This window comes from Myodes glareolus, chromosome 9 (assembly GCF_982192425.1).
Source record: "Myodes glareolus chromosome 9, mMyoGla1.1, whole genome shotgun sequence".
In the NCBI taxonomy this organism is placed as follows: Eukaryota; Metazoa; Chordata; class Mammalia; order Rodentia; family Cricetidae; genus Myodes; species Myodes glareolus.
The window spans coordinates 33,639,887-33,658,228 of record NC_142034.1 but is presented as its reverse complement, the minus strand read 5'-3'; the positions used below and the strand labels follow the sequence as shown (position 1 = coordinate 33,658,228).

At 46.1% G+C, this 18,342-nt stretch overlaps 1 protein-coding gene across 2 annotated transcripts; it reads left to right on the top strand.

Annotated features, from left to right (window-relative positions):
- Positions 1 to 176: 176 nt before the first annotated feature.
- Positions 177 to 12,726, top strand: Coil (coilin). Of its 2 annotated transcripts, XM_048446866.3 has the most exons (7): positions 178 to 447; positions 3,095 to 4,175; positions 4,296 to 4,382; positions 4,635 to 4,682; positions 6,760 to 6,829; positions 8,912 to 9,000; positions 11,656 to 12,726. In XM_048446866.3, exons 1-7 carry the CDS (start codon positions 194 to 196, stop codon positions 11,728 to 11,730), a joined length of 1,704 nt encoding a protein of 567 aa, XP_048302823.1. In that variant the 5' UTR covers positions 178 to 193; the 3' UTR covers positions 11,731 to 12,726. The 2 variants fall into 2 exon arrangements, with proteins under 2 accessions (XP_085551768.1, XP_048302823.1); XM_085695642.2 differs by lacking the exon at positions 4,635 to 4,682 and having other exon boundaries at positions 177 to 447.
- The last annotated feature ends 5,616 nt before the right edge of the window (positions 12,727 to 18,342 follow it).

Here is an 18,342-nt window from a genome sequence, read left to right as displayed (position 1 = left end):
AACCGATATCTTAGGTGGCAGAAGGTTGGATATATTCAGACCTGGGAAAGAATGGAGTAGCTAGAGCTCACTACGGGACCCTGCAATACACACTTGCGCCATGAGGCGGCGCGCGCCATCGGCCTGAGGGGCGGGCGAACCTCCTGAGTACGCTTCTCTGTAGCCGTGTGGAACCTCTAGGCTTCCGTAGAGCATGAGCAAGATGGCAGCCTCCGAGACGGTTAGGCTTCGGCTTCAGTTTGACTATCCGCCGCCGGCCACGCCGCACTGCACGGTCTTCTGGCTTCTGGTGGACCTGAACAGATGCCGAGTTGTCACGGATCTCATCAGTCTCATCCGCCAGCGCTTTGGCTTCAGTTCCGGGGCGTTCCTGGGCCTCTACCTGGACGGGGGGCTTTTGCCCCCCGCCGAGAGCGCGCGCCTGGTGAGAGACAACGACTGCCTCAGGTGTGCGGGCGCGCGCGGCGTGGGCGCGGGCGGGCGTGGGCGCGCTGGCTGCACTGCGCGGCCACTGCAGAAAGGCATAGGCGCGAGATCCGGAGTCGTCTAGCCCGGATGGAGCATCCTTCCCTCGGGCGCTTCTCAAATGTGCCACAGACCCGCGCTCGCTCTCGCTCTCTCTCTCTCTCTCTCTCTCTCTCTCTCTCTCTCTCTCTCTCTCTTTTTCGGTTTTTCAGGACAGGGTTTCTCTGTAGCTTTGGAGCCTGCCCTGGAACTAGCTTTGTAGACCAGGCTGGCCTCGAACTCACAGAGATTCACTTGTAGTAGTAAAGGTGGGAGTGAGGTTCAGCCTTCCGAATTACAGCCTTATAATGATGTTAACGATATCCAAAACGACAGTGAAAACTGTTATAAGTAACGATTGTAGCAAATGACAGGAAAATTTCTCCTAAATGCCTCAGATGAACAACTGCCTCTGGAAAGATGCTACCTCTGTGGGCCTGAGAACGTAGCTCAGTAGTTGAATGAGTGTTTGTCTAGCTAGCAAGCCTGAGGCCTAGATTCAGTCCAGGGAACTAAAGAGGTGGGTTGCAATGAGCCTTGCTGGTAAATGGTGTAGGTCATATTAATAATAATAATAATAATAATAAACAACTATGTGTAAGGGCTGGTGAGATGACTCAGTAGTTAAGAGCACTGTCTGCTCTTCTAGAGGATCCTGGTTCAGGGTTCAGGTCCCAGCACCTATGTGATGGCTCACTACAGTCCCAGGAAGATCTGACGCCCTCTTCTGGTCTTCATTGATACTGCACACACATGGTGCACAAACATACATGCAGCCAAAACACCCAAACAAGAAAATAATGAATAAAATCTCAAAAAAATTTTTTCAAAAGTCAACTAAATGTGAACATTTGGGGTTTTGTTGTTTGATTGTTTCTTGCTCCTTACAGTTGTCTTCCCCTGACAGATATATTGTGTGTGGGTGTGTGTGTCTTGTATGCATGTGTGCACATATGCATTGGGTGTGCATGCATTTGTGTAAATTTATGCAGAGATTGATACCTAGTGCCTTCCTCAATTACAAGTCATCTTATTTTGCTGGCTCCCTGCCTGAACCTGGAGCCAGGCTAGGTTGGCCTGGCCAGTGAGCTCCAGGGTTTTGCCTGCCTCTGTCCATCTCCATTTTCCCGGTGCGAAGATCACAGATACACACCAGCACACTCGGGCTCCAAATCTAGGTTCTCATGCTTGAACAGCAGGTGCTCTGCTGATTGAGGCACTGGGAGAGACAGTTTACTTAGTCCTGTTAATTTTTACTAGCAGCTCCCTCAGGGAGGGGTGGGGTCTCATTGACCTCCCCCCCCCATCCAGGTGAAATGTTGAGAGGTCCAGTCCTTTGTAAGCGCATACCCTCCTGCCTGAGCTCCTGAGTGCAAAGGCTGTGTCATGTCAGAAGACATCTTTTTGCTGCATGTCTCCCCGTGGTCTTATAATATTATTCCTTCTCCTCTCTTCTTTGATGTTCCCTGAGCCTCGGAGGGGGTGATATAAAAAGTATGGAATGTGCTGGGCAGTGGTGGTGCACGTCTTTAATCCCGGCACTTGGGAGGTAAAGGCAGGCAGACCTCTGTGAGTTCGAGACCAGCCCGGTCTACAAAGTGACTTCCAGGACAGGAAGGAAGGGAGGGAGGGAGGAAGAAAGGAAGGAAAAGAAAAGGAGCGAGTCATAGCTACCTGCAGCCGAGAGAGCAGAGAGGGGTCAGGTTGACTTGTGCCCTTTATTCAGTGTTGAGACTTCAGTGGGAATGTCATCCAGAAACTCAGAGACGTCCTGGATGCAGTGTCTGAGCTGGGCATCCCATTGCCTTGCTAGGTTGACATAAACTTAACCATTGCAAACTATCATGGAGCACGTGGGTGACTATAACTATTTAGAATCTAAGCAGGAATAGGAAGACACTTGATTATTTTTAAGTGCTTTGTTAACATGTAGTTAATGCACATATTTGTAGTGTACAGTGTGTCATTTCAGGGTACGTATATATAATATGTAATGATTAGATCAGAATTGATTGTCATATCTGTTTCTTCATACTGTTTCTTTGATGTTGGGGTCATTAAAAGTCCTCTCTCAGACATGCCTTTAATCCCATCACGCAGGTAGCAGAGGCAGGGAAGTCTCTGAGTTCAAGGCCAGCCAGATCTACAAGTGAGTTCAAGCCACACAATACTACCAGTGTTGTCAAGAAAGAAAGAAAGAGAGAGGGGAGGGGGAGGGGAAAGAAAGGAAAAAGGGAAATGCTCTCTTGTGGCCCTTAGGGGCTGCTTAGTCAGTGTCCACCACTGTTGCCTGTGCTACAGAGGAACATTAGAATGTAGTCTTTATCAGTGTTTGTGCACGTCTTACCTCCCCTTACCACCTCCTTAGGTTCCTATTCTAGTTTCTTCTTCTTTGAGAGCTTTTCTTTTAAACTCTTCATATAAATGCACATGTGTGGCATTTGTCTTCCTGTAGCTGATTTACATTAGAGTCGTGCTGTGTGGATCATTTTGCAGTCTTTCACCCCTCAGCTGTGTGACGGTCCGCAGTCCTGGCACACGGCACTGCCTCCTGGGGCTGTGGTCGCTAGCCTCTTTCTTCTTCCGACAGGGTTAAGTTAGAAGACGGAGGACTCCCTGAGAGCCTCATGGTAAGCAATGGGGGCGACTCCCACTTTCTACTCAGAAGAGCAAAGAAGCGGACTTTGAAGTTGGTGGAGGATGAAGAAACGGACCTGGGTTACAAGTGCTCAAAGAAGCACTGGAAAAAGCAAGAGGACAGCAGCCACAGTGACAAGGTCTTGGACCTGGAGACAAAGCTTGTTCAGGATGAAGCGGGGAGGAAAAGCAAGAGAAAAAGCAAAGTGACGGACACCCAGGAAGAGGAGGAGGAAGAGACCAGAAAGAAGTCGCCAAAAAGAAAGGAGAAATGTGAACCTAAGAAACAGACCAAGGCCTCCAAGTCTCCCAAAACACAGGCGCCCAAGGAGTGGAACTGTGGCTCGCCCAAGGGCTCCCCCAGAAGCAGCCTCACTAAAACCCGGAGGAAAAGCAGCGCAGGGCCAAAAGGGAGCCCAGGCTACCTGTCGGACTCTGATTCCTGTCCAGAGTCAGTCAGTGATGGCCACTGCAGTGTCACAGTGCAGGGGGTCACCTTCTCAGAGAAACTCACAGCCGAGCTGTTGAAAGACGGACCTGCTACAAAAGCTGCAGCTGCCAGCAGGCGGGCCTCAAAGCCCGGCTTTTCCTTAAGCTCCGGCAAGAGCAAGACCACCAGAACCTCGTCATCCAGTTCAGACTCGAGTTCAGAGTCGGAAGACCAATTTGTGGTGTCCAAGAACATCTCTGAGGGTGCCTCGGACTTCTTAAAGACAGCTGGCCTCTTTGCAGAGCAAGGGGGTCCAGGGCTCACGTTGCAGATGCCGGGTGTCACAGGATGGAAGCCTTCAGACTCAAGCAGAGGCAGGCAAGCTCCTGGTCCTCCTCCCAGTGTACCTGTCTCCACCAGTTTGGGAAGAGGCTGGGGACGAGGAGAGGACTTCTTGTTTGGGAAGGGACTGAGGGGCCGGGGTGTACGGGGCCGAGGTCGAGGCCGCGGGCATGCTGTCTCCTGTATCTTCAATAGAAGTTCTGAGAGTCAGAAGCAGAAGCAGTTAAATGACATCCTAACAAACTCATCCACCGTGATCCAGGTAAGTATTTACTGTGTGTGAGCTGGCCTCCTCTGTTTCCCACGGAGGTATCTCAGCTCTGTGGCATGGCATGGGTTCCGCTTTTCTCCCCAGTAACGAAGTCACATGACTGTTTTCCAGAATCCTGTGGAGACACACAAGAAGGACTATAGTCTATTGCCACTGTTGGCAGCTGCCCCTCAAGTTGGTGAAAAGATTGCATTTAAGGTACATGTTAAACCAGCACCAGCTCTAATAAAGGCAAGATTCCCATCCCCCACGTACACACAAAGCTTACTTAATAAGTCTTGCTAAGTAATTGTCTCCAGAAACCGTCCGCCGTTGTCAGAAGTCATGGTGGGGCCTCAGGTGGGTGGGAGTGTGCGCCTCTGCATGGCCCCTGTTCCTGGGATAGGAGGGAGCGTGAGGGTGAGGGTCTAATGGGCAGTGTGGACCTGTAGGATTTGTCTTCTTTCTTAGCTTCTGGAGCTCACGTCAGACTACTCTCCGGATGTCTCTGACTACAAGGTAAGGCTGTCTCTATGAACATCATAAAGCCAGCTGGTTCTGTGGGGTGCACCTGTTGTCCAATTTACTCAGGAGGCAGAGGCAGGAAATGTTTTGAGCCTAGGAGGTCACAGTTAGGCTGGGCAATATACTGAGCCTGCATCTCTTGAAAAGCAGAGAAGATTCACCATGTCAGAAACTTGTCCAGTGTAGCAGCACCCTCCTTTAATCCTGGCATCCAGGAGGCTGAGGCAGGAGAATTTTAAATCTGAAGTGAACTGGGCATACATAGAGAGATCTGTTTCACATGTTTTAAATAGATGGAGTACTGGGCTGGAGAGATGGCTCAGTGGTTAAGAGCACTGACTGCTTTTCCAAAGGTCCTGAGTTCAATTCCCAGCAACCACATCGTGGCTCACAACCATTTATAGTTGGATCTGATACCCTCTTCTGGCGTGCAGGTGTATATGCAAATAGAGTACTCATATATAAAAAAAATAATTAAATCTTTTAAAAAATGAAGTGTTGGTATATTTGAATAACACTTGCACGGATAATATAGGCACTTTTGGTAAATAATATCATAAAAGAAGAGGAGAGTCCTGTCTCCCAGTCTTCTGTTGCTGACACCCAAGAAGGAAACAGGGTGAGAATGATGAACTCCACCTGGAGCACAGGGACTGTTGTGCTGCTGAGGGCCAAACTCAGGGCCCCTCTCGCCTGCACCCAGAGAACCAGAGTAGGTACTGAGTGCTGGGACTGGAGAGGTGGTTCAGCCTTAAGAAGTGCTTGCATGCTTTTTTATAAAGGACTAGTGTTAGCCGGGCGGCGATGGGCGCCTTTATAATCCCAGCATTCGGGAGGCAGAGGCAGGCGAATCTCTGTGAGTTGGAGACTAGCCCAGTCTACAAGGCAAGTTCCAGGTCAGCCAGGGCTTTTACACAAAGTAAACTTGTCTTACAAAGCAACAACAAAAAGCTCATTGGTTAGCCTCAGTATATGGCCCCACAGCTGTCCCACCATTGCCACCAATATGGGCAGAGCAGTGGGTCCTCTTTTTAAGTTTTTGTTTGTTTGCTTTTTGAGACAGGGTTTCTTTGTGTAGCCCTGACTGTCTTGGAACTTGCTCTGTAGATCAGACTAGCTTCGAACTAGAACTCAGAGATTTGTCTGCCTCTGCCTCCCAAATGCAGATTAAAGCGAGCACCACCACGCCCAGTTTAAGTTTCTTTTTATGAGTTATTTATTTTTATTTTATGTGCACTGGTGTTTGATATGTTTCTGCCAATGCAAAAGTCCAGATCAGACCAAATGAAAAGCAGATAAATGCAGGTTTATTGGGTGTAGCTCTCAGATGAGGTCACAGGACCAGAGAAGTCATGTGCCTGAACTAAGGAGGTTTTATAGGTGAAGGTTAATGACATGCCAGCCAGGTGCTGGGATTGTACCCAATTATGGTCAGAAAACAAGCCCCTGGGTGAGCACTTGGGTGGGCTGGCCATGTCAGAAAGGCAGATTGCATCAGCTACCAGAAATGGGTAATTGGGCTTTTGGCGCCATTCCTTTGTTGAGAAGTTTCTCAGTGCCTGGGAGGTGGGGTGGGGTGGGTGCTGGGTAAGTAGGGCAGACCAGGTTTCCTAGCTGTGCAGGGGCCAGCAACGTGCCTTCCTGTCCCTGCTGTGGGCGGGGCTGTGCATACAGCTTAGAGTGGCCCCAGCAGTGCCAGGAACCCAAGCATCACTGCTTCTGTGTCACTCTCCCAAAGAAAGCTGTGATGCTGGTCCTTGCTTGCACATATTGCTTTAGCTTGCCTTCTTCCTTTCACCCCATCAATTTTGGGGACCTGTTATAATTGTTTTCCTTTTGTCAAGTGCTGTATGTATCCATCAGTCATGACTAACATTTATCTATTTTACCTTTACGATATTTCAGTATATTCAGGTAGAATTGCTTCTTGCTATTGCCCTACATGTTGATTTGTTGAGATAAATTTATATTACAAAAAAAGTAATCATTTTACTGTCTACTTACTTAGTGTCCTTTGTACGTTACAATGCTTTACACAGAGATTTTTGACTTGGTCTTTTATTTTTGGAAGGAAGGAAAAATTGTAAGCCACGACCCAGAGACCCAGCAAGTGGAAATAGAAATCCTCTCGTCCTTACCAGGTGCGTCTTTAGGAGCAGCGTGGTGCGTTAGCCTCCATCCCACAGTGCCTTCTGAGCAGTCTTACACCTAGAGCTGTGCCCTCCCCTGGCCTCCACTTGCCTGGCCCCAGGATAGGTACCGTTCTCTGATCTCCACTACCTGTCAGCACACTGTAGCCCTGGGAACCTGGGAACCTTCTTGGATGCAGACCTTGGGCTGCTTGTTTTTTGTTTGTTTGTTTGATTGGTTGGGTTTTGTTGTTGTTGTTTGTTTCCCTGTGTAACAGCCCTAGCTGTCCTGGAACAAGCTCTTGTAGACCAGGCTGGCCTCGAACTCACAAAGATCCACCTGCCCAAGTGCTGGGATTAAAAGCTTGCGCCACCACTGCCCAGCTAGCTGGTTGTTCTTATCACTGTCATACACTTTGACAGGAGATTATAAGTATTGGTGAATGTGAATTGCAAGAACAGTTACTTTTGGAAACCTAAACTGAATGCTTAGTTAGGGAGGTTAGAGAAAAACTGCAATTCAACTGTTTGCATAAATCAGCTATAAAAGATCAAAAAGAAACTCAGCAATGGTGTTCACCTTTAATCCCACCCCTTGGGAGGCAGAGGCAGATGGATCTCTATGGATTCGAGCCAGCCTCGTCTACAAAGTAAGTTCCAGGACAGCCAGAGCTACACAGAGAAACCCTGTCTCAAAAACAACAGAGAGAAAGAAAGAAAGAAAGAAAGAAAGAAAGAAAGAAAGAAAGAAAGAAAGAAAGAAGGAAGGAAGGAAGGAAGGAAAGAAGGAAGGAAAGAAAGAAAGGAAAGAAACTTGTCAGTGCTGAGCTTCAGAGGATCCGAGCTTTGAAGGGAGCGTGCCTGTCCACAAGGCACAGAATGACTTGTGGAAGCTGCAGGAGGCAGGTGTCCACCACGCACAAAGAGGTGGATGCTTTTGTTTTCTCTGCCTGCTCTTCTAGATCCGAGTACACGTTATGTGTTTTATTGTTTTTTTTTTTTAATTTCTTTATATAGTAAAAATGTTTAAAGTTTGGGGGTTTTGTTGTTGTGTTTGTTTTAATTTCAGTTTTTTGGGTTTTGTTTTTGGAGAATTTTGTACGTGAGACTGCATTCACATTTTTACCCCTCTTCCACCCCCTCTAACTTCTCCTGTGCCCTGTCCCCCCACTCCCAGTTTTTTTTTTAAGACATGTATTTTGTGTGTGTGTGTGTGTTTAGGCATGCACTAGTCAAGACAACTTGCAAGAGTTAATTCTTTCTGTCCACCATGTGGGTCCTGGGTACCACACTCAAGTCCTGGGCTTGTACAGCAGGCACTTTCGGTTGCCGAGCCCTTTCGCTGCTCCTCCTCCCCATATTTTGAGCTGGAGTCTTGTAGATCCCTGTGTAGAACTTGCTCTGTAGCCATTGATGACCTTGAACTTCTGAGTCTCCTCCTGAGTGCTAGGATTACAGATGACCACAACCATGCCTGGTTTTATGGGGTGCTGGGAATTGAACCTCGGACTTTATGCGTGCTAGATAAACACAATGCCAACTGAGCTGCATCCCTGGTGAGATTTTCAATGTTTTGATGATTTTTTGTTTTGTTTTGTTTTCTGAGGCAAGGTTTCTCTTGTAACAGTTCTGTCTGTCCTGGAACTCGCTCTGTAGACCAGGCTAGCCTCAAATTCTGTTTGTATGGTTTTAGCTTGTATGATCATTTTTCTGATCCCATATTATTGTGCAAGGCTGAAACCTGCTCATGTTTCCGAGTTTAGGCATACATGATTTTTTGAAAACATCAACATCCCATCCCTTACCTTGTTAAACAAAGATTATCTTTGGGGATTGTTTTGTGGTTGCACATTTTGTATTGGGTGTACTCAGTGGGTTTTTCAAACCCATGTCGTTCTGATGAAGATTCGCTCATCTCTGATAAAGGATAAGAAAATCCTGTTGCTGGCATAGGCCATGTCTTACATAGCAGTATACCACAGTTTCCTGTATGTCCCCAGCCTTCACACCAGTTTCCCAGTGATTGGAAATCCTCGTGGGGAACATTTTAACCACGGAGATATGACTTACTGTCCTTCTACCCTCTGATTTCAGCTGTGAAAGAACCTGGGAAGTTTGATTTGGTCTATCATAATGAAAACGGAACCGAGGTGGTGGAGTATGCTGTGACACAGGAGAGGCGGGTAGGCGAGCTGCTCTTAAAACTTTTGACTGATGGGAGGGGGCGGAGTATGAAAGGTGACATTACAGCTTCCTGAACTGCTTGTGTTAAAGCCCTGCAGGATCAGGGCTCTGGGGCATTTAATCTTCCTGCGGAATAGCAAACAAGGTTCTACCACGGACCTCCCAGAGCCCACACGACAACACACACACCTTGTATAAAAGCAGAGTGCTTATGGAAATTTCTACTTGTGTAGGTTCCCGTAGGAAAGAGGCATATGTTAGACTTTATATTACCAAATACTCTGAGAGCCATTGCTGTAACTTCAGCTTAACCACGTGAACAGACTCAGCTCAAGAAGAAATATGAACTCAGAAACCTCTGTCATGGGCTGGAGAGATGGCTCGGCTCAGAGGTTAAGAGCACTGACTGTTCTTCCAAAGGACCTGAGTTCAATTCCCAGCAACCACATGGTAGCTCACAACCATCTGTAATGAGGTCTGGTGCCCTCTTCTGGTCTGCAGCGTATATGTAGGGAAAATGCTGTATACATAGTTAATAAATAAATTAAAAAAGGAAAAAGAAAAAAGAACTCTAAGTCCTCAGGGGTGGGATGGAGGTGAATTTAGAAAAAAAGAAAAAAAAGAGAGAGAGAGAGAAACCTCTGTCATTACAAGTTGTACTTCCCTCAGGTTGCCCAGTCCTGACCTAAGTGGCATAGAGGGCATAAAGAATGACATAACATGGTGATTCTGTCCTCTGATGTTCTATTTTAATGTTTAAATTACACTTATTTATTGTGTGTGTATATGCTACCTCATGCATGTAAAGGTCAGAAGCCAACTTTCAATTGTCTGTTCTTGCCCTTCCACCCTGTGGATCCTGGGGATTGAACTCAGGATGTCAGGCTTGGCAGCAGGCACCTTCACCTACTGAGCCATCTTACCGACCCTCGCGTAAGGGAGAGAGCACATGGTCTACGTGCTTCCCTTGTTCAGAGCTAGCAGTCAGTTCCTGGCAGTAGCTGCTTGGCAGCTTGATGATAGTTAAGAATGCTTCCTCTCTGTACTCGTATTTGAAACGTTTTGCTTATTTTGCCATTATATATATTTCAGTGCTGAAAATTAGAGACCCAACCAGACTGTGTTTTAAGATAGAAGAGCCTCTTAGGATTTCTTCCTAGAAACACATTCTTAGGGTTTGTGAAGGTATCATCTCCTATACTTTTTTGTTTGGTTATTCTTTTTTGTTTGTTTGTTTGTTTTGTTTTGTTTTTTCGAGACAGGGTTTCTTGGTAGCTTTGGAGCCTGTCCTGGAACTTGCCCTGTAGACCAGGCTGGCCTTGAACTCACAGAGAACCGCCTGTCTCTCTCCCAAGTGCTGGGATTAAAGGCCAGCTTCATCTTCTATACTTCTGTGTTTGCAATATTTTTTATAATTTTTGTTGAAATATGTTCCTAGAAAAATTGCAAGCAGAAAACCTGTAGTTTTTCTTTTTTGACACTAGGTGGCTCTCATCACTCACCCTTACCCAGTGCTTGGGGCATCTCTCTTGGTAAATTGTGTGATAGTTCCTGTCTTAGGCAGACTAGGATAAGTTAACCAGAGAGTGGCCCGGAAAGGAGATCAGCCACCTAGTGCTGGCCATTAGGCCCATCTAGCCCTCAGAGCTGCCTGTCTATTGTCGAAGACCAGCCTAAAACACAGAAACATGTAGGATAGTATCAGGAAGGAATTTTTCAGTGAGTACTGAAAATTCACCCGTGTTTAATTTCCAGCTGGTTAATATATCCCTGACCTCAAAAGGTAGGAGTGAAACAAAAGACTGCATTAACACACAAACTGAAACTCATGGGCTACATCCATTGCTCTTTACCTAGACTCACGCCCTAGGCACTGTAGGCAAACCATTTCCCGGGTGGAATCCCAAGTTATTTCCATAAAGGGAACTGGAACTTAGTTGGATCCTTAGACTTTTGTTTTATGTAGGGAACCAACTACTTCCCTATTTCAGCACACGGTCTGGCAACCAGCCACACCTGCTGACAACAGTCTTGAGAGAACAGAACTCCGATTTACATATAGGTGGATCTTTGCTTGAGTTACAAGCACAACAGCCTCGAATGGACTAAAAACAAGTCCCAAACTCTCTGACCTTTGGTCTCTTTGGGCCTTCACAGTCTATAAGGCAAATCCTTGTTTTGTTTTGTTTTGTTTTGATTTTTTGTTGTTGTTGTTGCTGTTTTTTGGGGGTTTTTTATTTTTTAATTTTTTTTAATTTTATTTTTTTGGTTTTTTGAGACAAGGTTTCTCTATCGCTTTGGAGCTTGTCCTGGAACCAGCATTTGTAGACCAGGCTCATGGAGATCCACCTGTGTCTGCCTTCCAAGAGCTGGGATTAAAAGTGTGCGCCACCACCGTCTGGCTAAGCAAATCCTTCTGATACTTCGTAGCGGCCTTCTCATCACCCAGACTCTGACTCTGACCCAAAGGCTAAAATATGTTTAATGTAAAACTTAGCTGCATTTTGAGTAACTAAACTCAGTTTAATAGTATTGAAATTATTCTTATTATTCAACCATTCTGCACAGAAATTTCTTTAACTCCGATTTACAGCTGCAGATCTCTGTGACGTCAGAATGAGTTGGTTAAATGGGTGTTTTATACTTTTCCACAGATCACCGTGCTCTGGAAAGAACTGATTGATCCGAGACTGATTATTGATGCCTCAAGTAGTATCTCAAGTAAATAGGGCGTCTCCACATAACCTCTGATCTCGTCGCCTCGCCTTCCATAAGAATTGTTTGTGACCGTGACCATAACCTGAAGTTTCAAAAAGAAGATTAACTGTCATTTGGACTTTCTGTTATCTTCACTTTACCATACTAGAAAAAGAATCTACCTCACCATTTAGAGTAACATGGGTGTTTGTTTGTAGACCTTTATTTCCCTCGGCTAAATTCAGTAGCTCCATTGAAAACGTGATGTTCTGTGGGCAGACCAGTATGGCAGTGTACTTGCTCTCTTCCACCTCCGACTCACCAGTAGCAGTCGTCCGTAGTTTACAGTACACATGCGAGATCGTGCTGCGCATCTTGTGTTTTTTTCTTCAGGGTCACATTTGAAATACTAAGGCATGTTTCTTGACCTAATTTTTTCACATGTGAGTCGCTCTGTAAGCGCAGGGCGTCTCACGCATTCTGAGCGTTTTATGCTCATCATCCCCAAGACCTGGGGGCGGTGGGTTCAGTGCAGAGGATGAGTTAAGGAACCTTTCAACTTTTCCAGCGGTAAAATAAGGATCCCCAGGGCCCTGTGCGGAAAGCAGTGGCAAGACAACCATGTTGTATTGCCTGGAAGAGAGCAGGCTGCTACGGCCAGAGGCTGGCCAGGCGACTTTGCCACGGATGCCAGGAGCCTGGCTCAGCATGCTGAAGCAAGGATCTTGAACAGAAATTTCCTTTTCTGTTATCACTCAGTAAATCTAAAGGCTGAATAAAAACTGTGGGAAATTGCCGGGCGGTGGTGGCGCACGCCTTTAATCCCAGCACTTGGGAGGCAGAGGCAGGTGGATCTCTGTGAGTTCGAGGCCAGCCTACAGAGCAAGTCCCAGGACAGGCTCTTAAAAGCTACAGAGAAACCCTGTCTTAGAAAAAAAAAAACCCTGTGAAAATTGCTTTCTTTTAACAAAAACTTAGATCCCTCCTTCAGCTTTGCAGATTTTTAAATAAAATCATATTGAACTCAATTTCCAGGCTGAGTTAGCATGTTTGGGTCCTTCAAGTAGTCTTCTTGGTTTATAATCATTTTCATAACACGGCGGTTTACTTTGCATCTGGGAGGCCAAAGTTAAGAAGTTTATAAGTTCAGGGACAGCCTGGGCTACATAGCGAGATAGTGTCTCAAAAAGAGTTATCATCATTTGCTTTGACTCAAGTTTGTTGTCAAAAAGTGTGGCTTAGCCGAGTTCCATATGATCTGGAAGCTGTTGGATCAATGAAGATGCTGTTTATTTAATCTGTATAGTAGAGAATGTCAAAGTGTGTGTTTGAGGATGTATAAGTTTTACTCTAGGAGGGCAGCTCAGCCCTAAGGGGGGGGGGGGGACACGGGACACTTTGGCTGTGGGGCTCTGTGTAGCACACCGGCTTTCCAGGACTTGGAAAGAGAATGAGATAAGTAGTCAGCATTGGCTGGGCCCAGAAGTGTTGACCTCAGGGTGTGTTTTCAGGTGTGATCAGCATGTGAATTGCCCTGCTCTCTATACTGGTAAATAGAGTGCACAGAAAGATGATAAAATCAGTTTAGGGTTCATAAGCTGCCTTCTGAAAAACACAAGAGTTTAGGAAAAAACACTCGGGAGGCAGAGGCAGGCAGATCTCTGTGAGTTCGAGGCCAGCCTCGTCTACAAGAACGAGTTCCAGGACAGGTCAAAAGCTACAGAGAAACACTGTCTCGAAAAACTAAACAAACAACAACAACAACAAAAACAAAAAAAACCCAAACAACCCCCCCCCCCCACTTTTACTTTATTTGTGTATACACAGCCATGTGTAGACCTGGGTCCCCTGTAAAGTATTTGTGTGTTTCAGAGACTGAGCTAATTCTCACCATGTGTCCGATACCTTGAGCACCAACTCATCCTCCCACACAAACACATAATTTAAATCTTTAACATACACACAAAATAAATATTTAAAAAATAAAAAATAATTTTTGACACAGGGTCTAGCTATGTAGTCCCAACTGGCCTGGAACTCTTGCATTGTAGGCCAAACTGGCCTCAAATTCACAGAGATCTGCTTGCCTCTGCCTCCTAAACCCTGGGATTAAAGATGTGAACCATCAAGCCTGACTGAAAATAAAATCTTTCAAAAATCAAAATAAGGAAAGTAATAAGATAGTGGAAACCTCTGGCCTTTTTTTTGTCCCCCTTATTTTTTGACTTTTGAGACAGGGTTTTTCTGTGTAGTTTTGGAGCCTGTCCTAGAACTCACTTTGTAGACCAGGCTCCAGGCTGACCTCGAACTCACAGAGATCCACCTGCCTCTGGAAGAGCAACCAGTGCTCTTAACTACTGAGCCATATCACCAGCTCCTGAATTTTTTTTAATGTGCATGGATGATTTTTCCATGTATTCTGTACATTGTGTGCGTGTGCTGTGCCCACAGAGGCCGGAAGAGGGCGCAGTATCTCTTGGGACTGGAGTTACAGACAGGTGTGAGCTGCCATGCAGGTGCTGGGAATTGAACTCCAAGTTCACTGCAAGAGCAACAAGTGCGCTTAACCTCTGAGTTAACTCTCCAGCTCCAGATTCTGAATATTGTTACAGCACCTGGAGGGGTTGAATTCACAGAGCTGGAGAGATGGACGGATAGCTCAGCTTTTAAGAGCATCTGTAACTTCAGTTCCAGGAAATCCGATGCCATCTTCTGACCTGCATGGGCACAAAGTATACATGTGGTTCACATACATGCAGGCAGAACAATCATATGCATAAAATAAATCTAAAATTTTTTTGAAAGAAATCAAATTCACAATTCAAAGCCTTATCTTGGAGAAAATTCCAGACCAAGATACCTACCATCAAACACTGATGAAGTTAAAGGTCTTTCATGACGTGTCTAATGCATTCCTAGACCACCATCCCTCAGATCACTGTGTCCTCTGGATGCCCATGTGTTAAAGGTTTACATCCACAAGGTGGCACTGTTGAGAGGCGGGAACTTTTGAAGGCCTGCTGTCACTGAGGGAAGGTGCTCTATCCTGACAGGCTCTCTGCCAGGCATTCCTGACACAACGTGCTTCTACACCACAGATTCAAAGCGAAGGGACCAACTGATCATGAAGTAGAACCCCGAACAAAGGAGTCGAGGTTCACCCTTTCCTGTTATTCTGTCATCTCTTGTATTTCATCACCATGATGAGATGCTAACACCACATCTGTAAAAATATTAGCAAATCCTGACTGTGGTTGTAGTTCAATCTAGTGCTTGCCTAAAACATACAAAGACCTAGGTTACATCCCCAACCCCCATAACGGGGCGTGGTGATACATGTCTGTAATTAGTACTTTGGAGGTGAAGTCAGGAGGATCAGGTGTTCAAGGAGAGAGAGGAGGAAGGAAGAAGAGGAGGGGGAGAAAGAGAGAGAGGGAGAGAGAAAAGAAAAAGAGAAAGAAAGAGAAAAAGAAAGAAAGAAAAATGGGCCTGTAAGATTTTTCATCAGGTAAAGGTGATTGCAGCCATGCCTGACAACTTGAGTTCTATCCATGGGATCCACATGGTCAAAGAGGAGAACCTTCTCCCTCAAGTTGTTCTCTGACCTTTGCACGCATGCTGTGGCCTGCTCATGCTGTAACAAGGACACACTCGTATGAGCATATACACACACACATGTTAAAAATTTAAAGACAAAGATTAGCAAATCAAACCCAGCAATATATAAAACGGTAATACTTCATGCCTTTTGGTTGTTCCAGGAGTGTGTGTTTACATTCAATTTGTGCGACTCGTCCCACTCACCAGGTAAGGTAGAAAAGGCAGCCCTGTGTTGACCAAGCGAATGAGAGTTCCGCGATCAAAACATCACAGTTTGGGAATAAAACAAGAGCTTGGTTGGAACGCTTTACACTTATTTTTTTGGTTAGGAATAACTTTGGTGGAAGCAGGAAGAATTGGAGGCCAGCCTGGGCTATACAATGAGAGTTTCTTTTTCAAAATCTGGGGGTGGGGGGTGGGAGTTTGTTTTTAAATGTTTTGGGGACATGGACATGACGGCACATTTAAGGAAAAACTAAGCCCAGAGACCTAAGATTCAGGGACCTCCCTCTCCCCCATTCAGAGCTCAGTCTGTTCTGTGACTATTTCACAATAGGTCTGTATCATCTTTGCCATTTAGACATCTCTGACTGTCATTCCCCCCCCCCACACTTAACCTTTCATCATGTTAACTCCACATTCTAGCACTAAGCGACATCCCCAGACTCTCAACATCCTTCACAAGGGTTCGAGGAGTCAAAGGTGCGTGTTCAAACCACAGCTGACGCTTCACAAGGACTGCGCTGGTGGGAATAACGAAGTTGTATTTGCAGGCGAATGAGGCTTCTTCACCTGCTTTCCCCAACCTCCAGATACAGAGCAGGGATCCTAACATGGTTGCTAGGCATTACCTGGATGGGGCCATATAGTTCCCTCTTGACCACCTGGGTCCCATTTGACTTTGGAACATTGCCGGACTGAAGATACCAGTGATGATGGTAAACAAACACACCCTATCAGCCAGGAGCAGTCCCTGGCCTGCCATCAGCCCTTTGTAAAGGTTAACAGTTCAGGGTCCTCATCACCGCCTACATCCGATGTGTTTACACACATACGTCATCTGTACTAAAACGTTCGGGCTCTCCCAGCTTCACGGATAAGAAATCCATGCCCTCAAGAGGAGCTGGCCTCTCGGGACACACCTCTTCACTGCTAACTGTGTTAGAAGGAGAACTGGTTGGCCCCTACCCTTTCAGCTCTCGCTTTGTGGCATGCATGCCTGTCGTGGAGGTCTCCGTGACGCTCTCCCCCTTGGAATTTGATCAACATGGAGTATGGCTCTCCCAGTGATCTTCAATCAGCCTTTCCCAACCACAAGCCTAGATAGAGAATTCCACATTCTGCCATGATTCACCACACTCCTCCACCCATGAAAACTAGGTTAGGGGTGGATTTTCTAGTGTTTGTTTCCTGGAAGCCGCTTTGCACCTCCCTCGGGAGGAAGCATTTTGTAGTAGGAAATATTTGCCTTCTGGAAGCAGATAGGCCCCGTGCCAGCGCCCATTGTCTTAGCTGTATTGCTCAGGTTCTCTGAGCCTGCTTGTTTTCTCTGTAACAAGGGACGATTTTATCTCCTTTGAAGGTTATCGTAAGGGGGGTCTCAGCGTCTCACCCCAGCATCCTTTCGTCTTCTTTTTCCATGCAGACAATGACCACCAAAATATGAAGGAGAGTAGATGGGACAATAGGTCCTGGGAAGTAGAAGCCTGTGTGGTAAATCAGGGGAACTTAGAATATTGAGTTCAGCAGTCCCAAGCTCGAGTCCCAGCTCTGTTTGTGACAGCATCTTGACCTTCACCAGTAAAAAATGGACCTAGGACACTGACTCGTAGGGCTTTGTAAGGATTTTTTCAATAATATACACACAGTAGGCGCCTCATAGACAGTGGCTGTTAGATACCGTGGGATATTTACCTTGTCATCATGGCTGCTGAGCCTTGTCATCCAAGGTAAACTCCCATAATTCCTCCAAAAGCGTCTGTCTGCCCCCATCGAATTTCCCAAAGAACACGTGTAGCCTCCTGTCCACCCACCCACATGTTCTGCACTCCGCCCAGAATGGGGGACCCACAGAACTAAAAACAAAGTAAGCCTAAATGAATGATTTTGAGGGAAACAAAAAGTTAGAAGCTCCAATATTGTGTGTGCACACATAAGAGAGAAGACATTTGTTAGATTTGGGAGTCCTCGAATCCCCGGTCAGTCAAAACTGCTATATTTTTTTTTAATACTGAAAATTGAACTTGGAGCCTCACACTTGCTAGGCAAGGGGCGCTACCACTAAACTATATATATCCTCTTATTACTTTAAAAAAAAAGGGGGGGGGGTCTTGCTGTGTAGCCAAGGCTGGCCTTGAACTTTAGATCCTCCTACTTCAGTCTCCCTAGAGAGAGTTCTGGGATTATAGGTGTGCCCTACCCTGCCCAGTTTGGAAACACTGAAACCAATCTGGAAGAGTAAAGAGATGTAAAGAGACCCTTGTATCTCTCAGTCTATCAAATTATTGAGACAATGGACCCCAAAGAAATCAGAGGTCCCGCAGAATCTCATTGGTAGAAACCTGAGATAGGACTTGTCTCCTGGAAAGAGATTTTAAACAGCTTGTCAGGTCAACTTTCGGAGACTGAAGCCCAGACAAGTGATGGTCAGTGGGCTGGACCAGACGTGGACTGGAGCTGCTTAGGGGTGCATGTTTTTGCCTTCTCTTTTACTTTTGATCTCATTTCAGAACCCGGAAGGTGGACTTGAGGAGTTTGTTGGGTCTCTTTGTGGCCTCAGTGAATAAATAAACCCTCTGCTGCCATCCTCTTTTAATTTGGGGCTTTTACTTGTCTTGAGGACCGGTGACTGGAGCTGATTGAGACACAGGGTGTAACACCAACTTTGTGATAATAGTATTCTTTTCAAAAAAGGTCGTGTACCATCAAAGGAATGAAATTGCCAAGTCTGAGTGTGGCTCCTGCCTTTAGGGCTTGTGTGGTGGCAGTCAGAGCGCAGGACTGGGGAAGTGGGAAAAGGAGCGGCTGGAGGGAGGAGAAAGGAA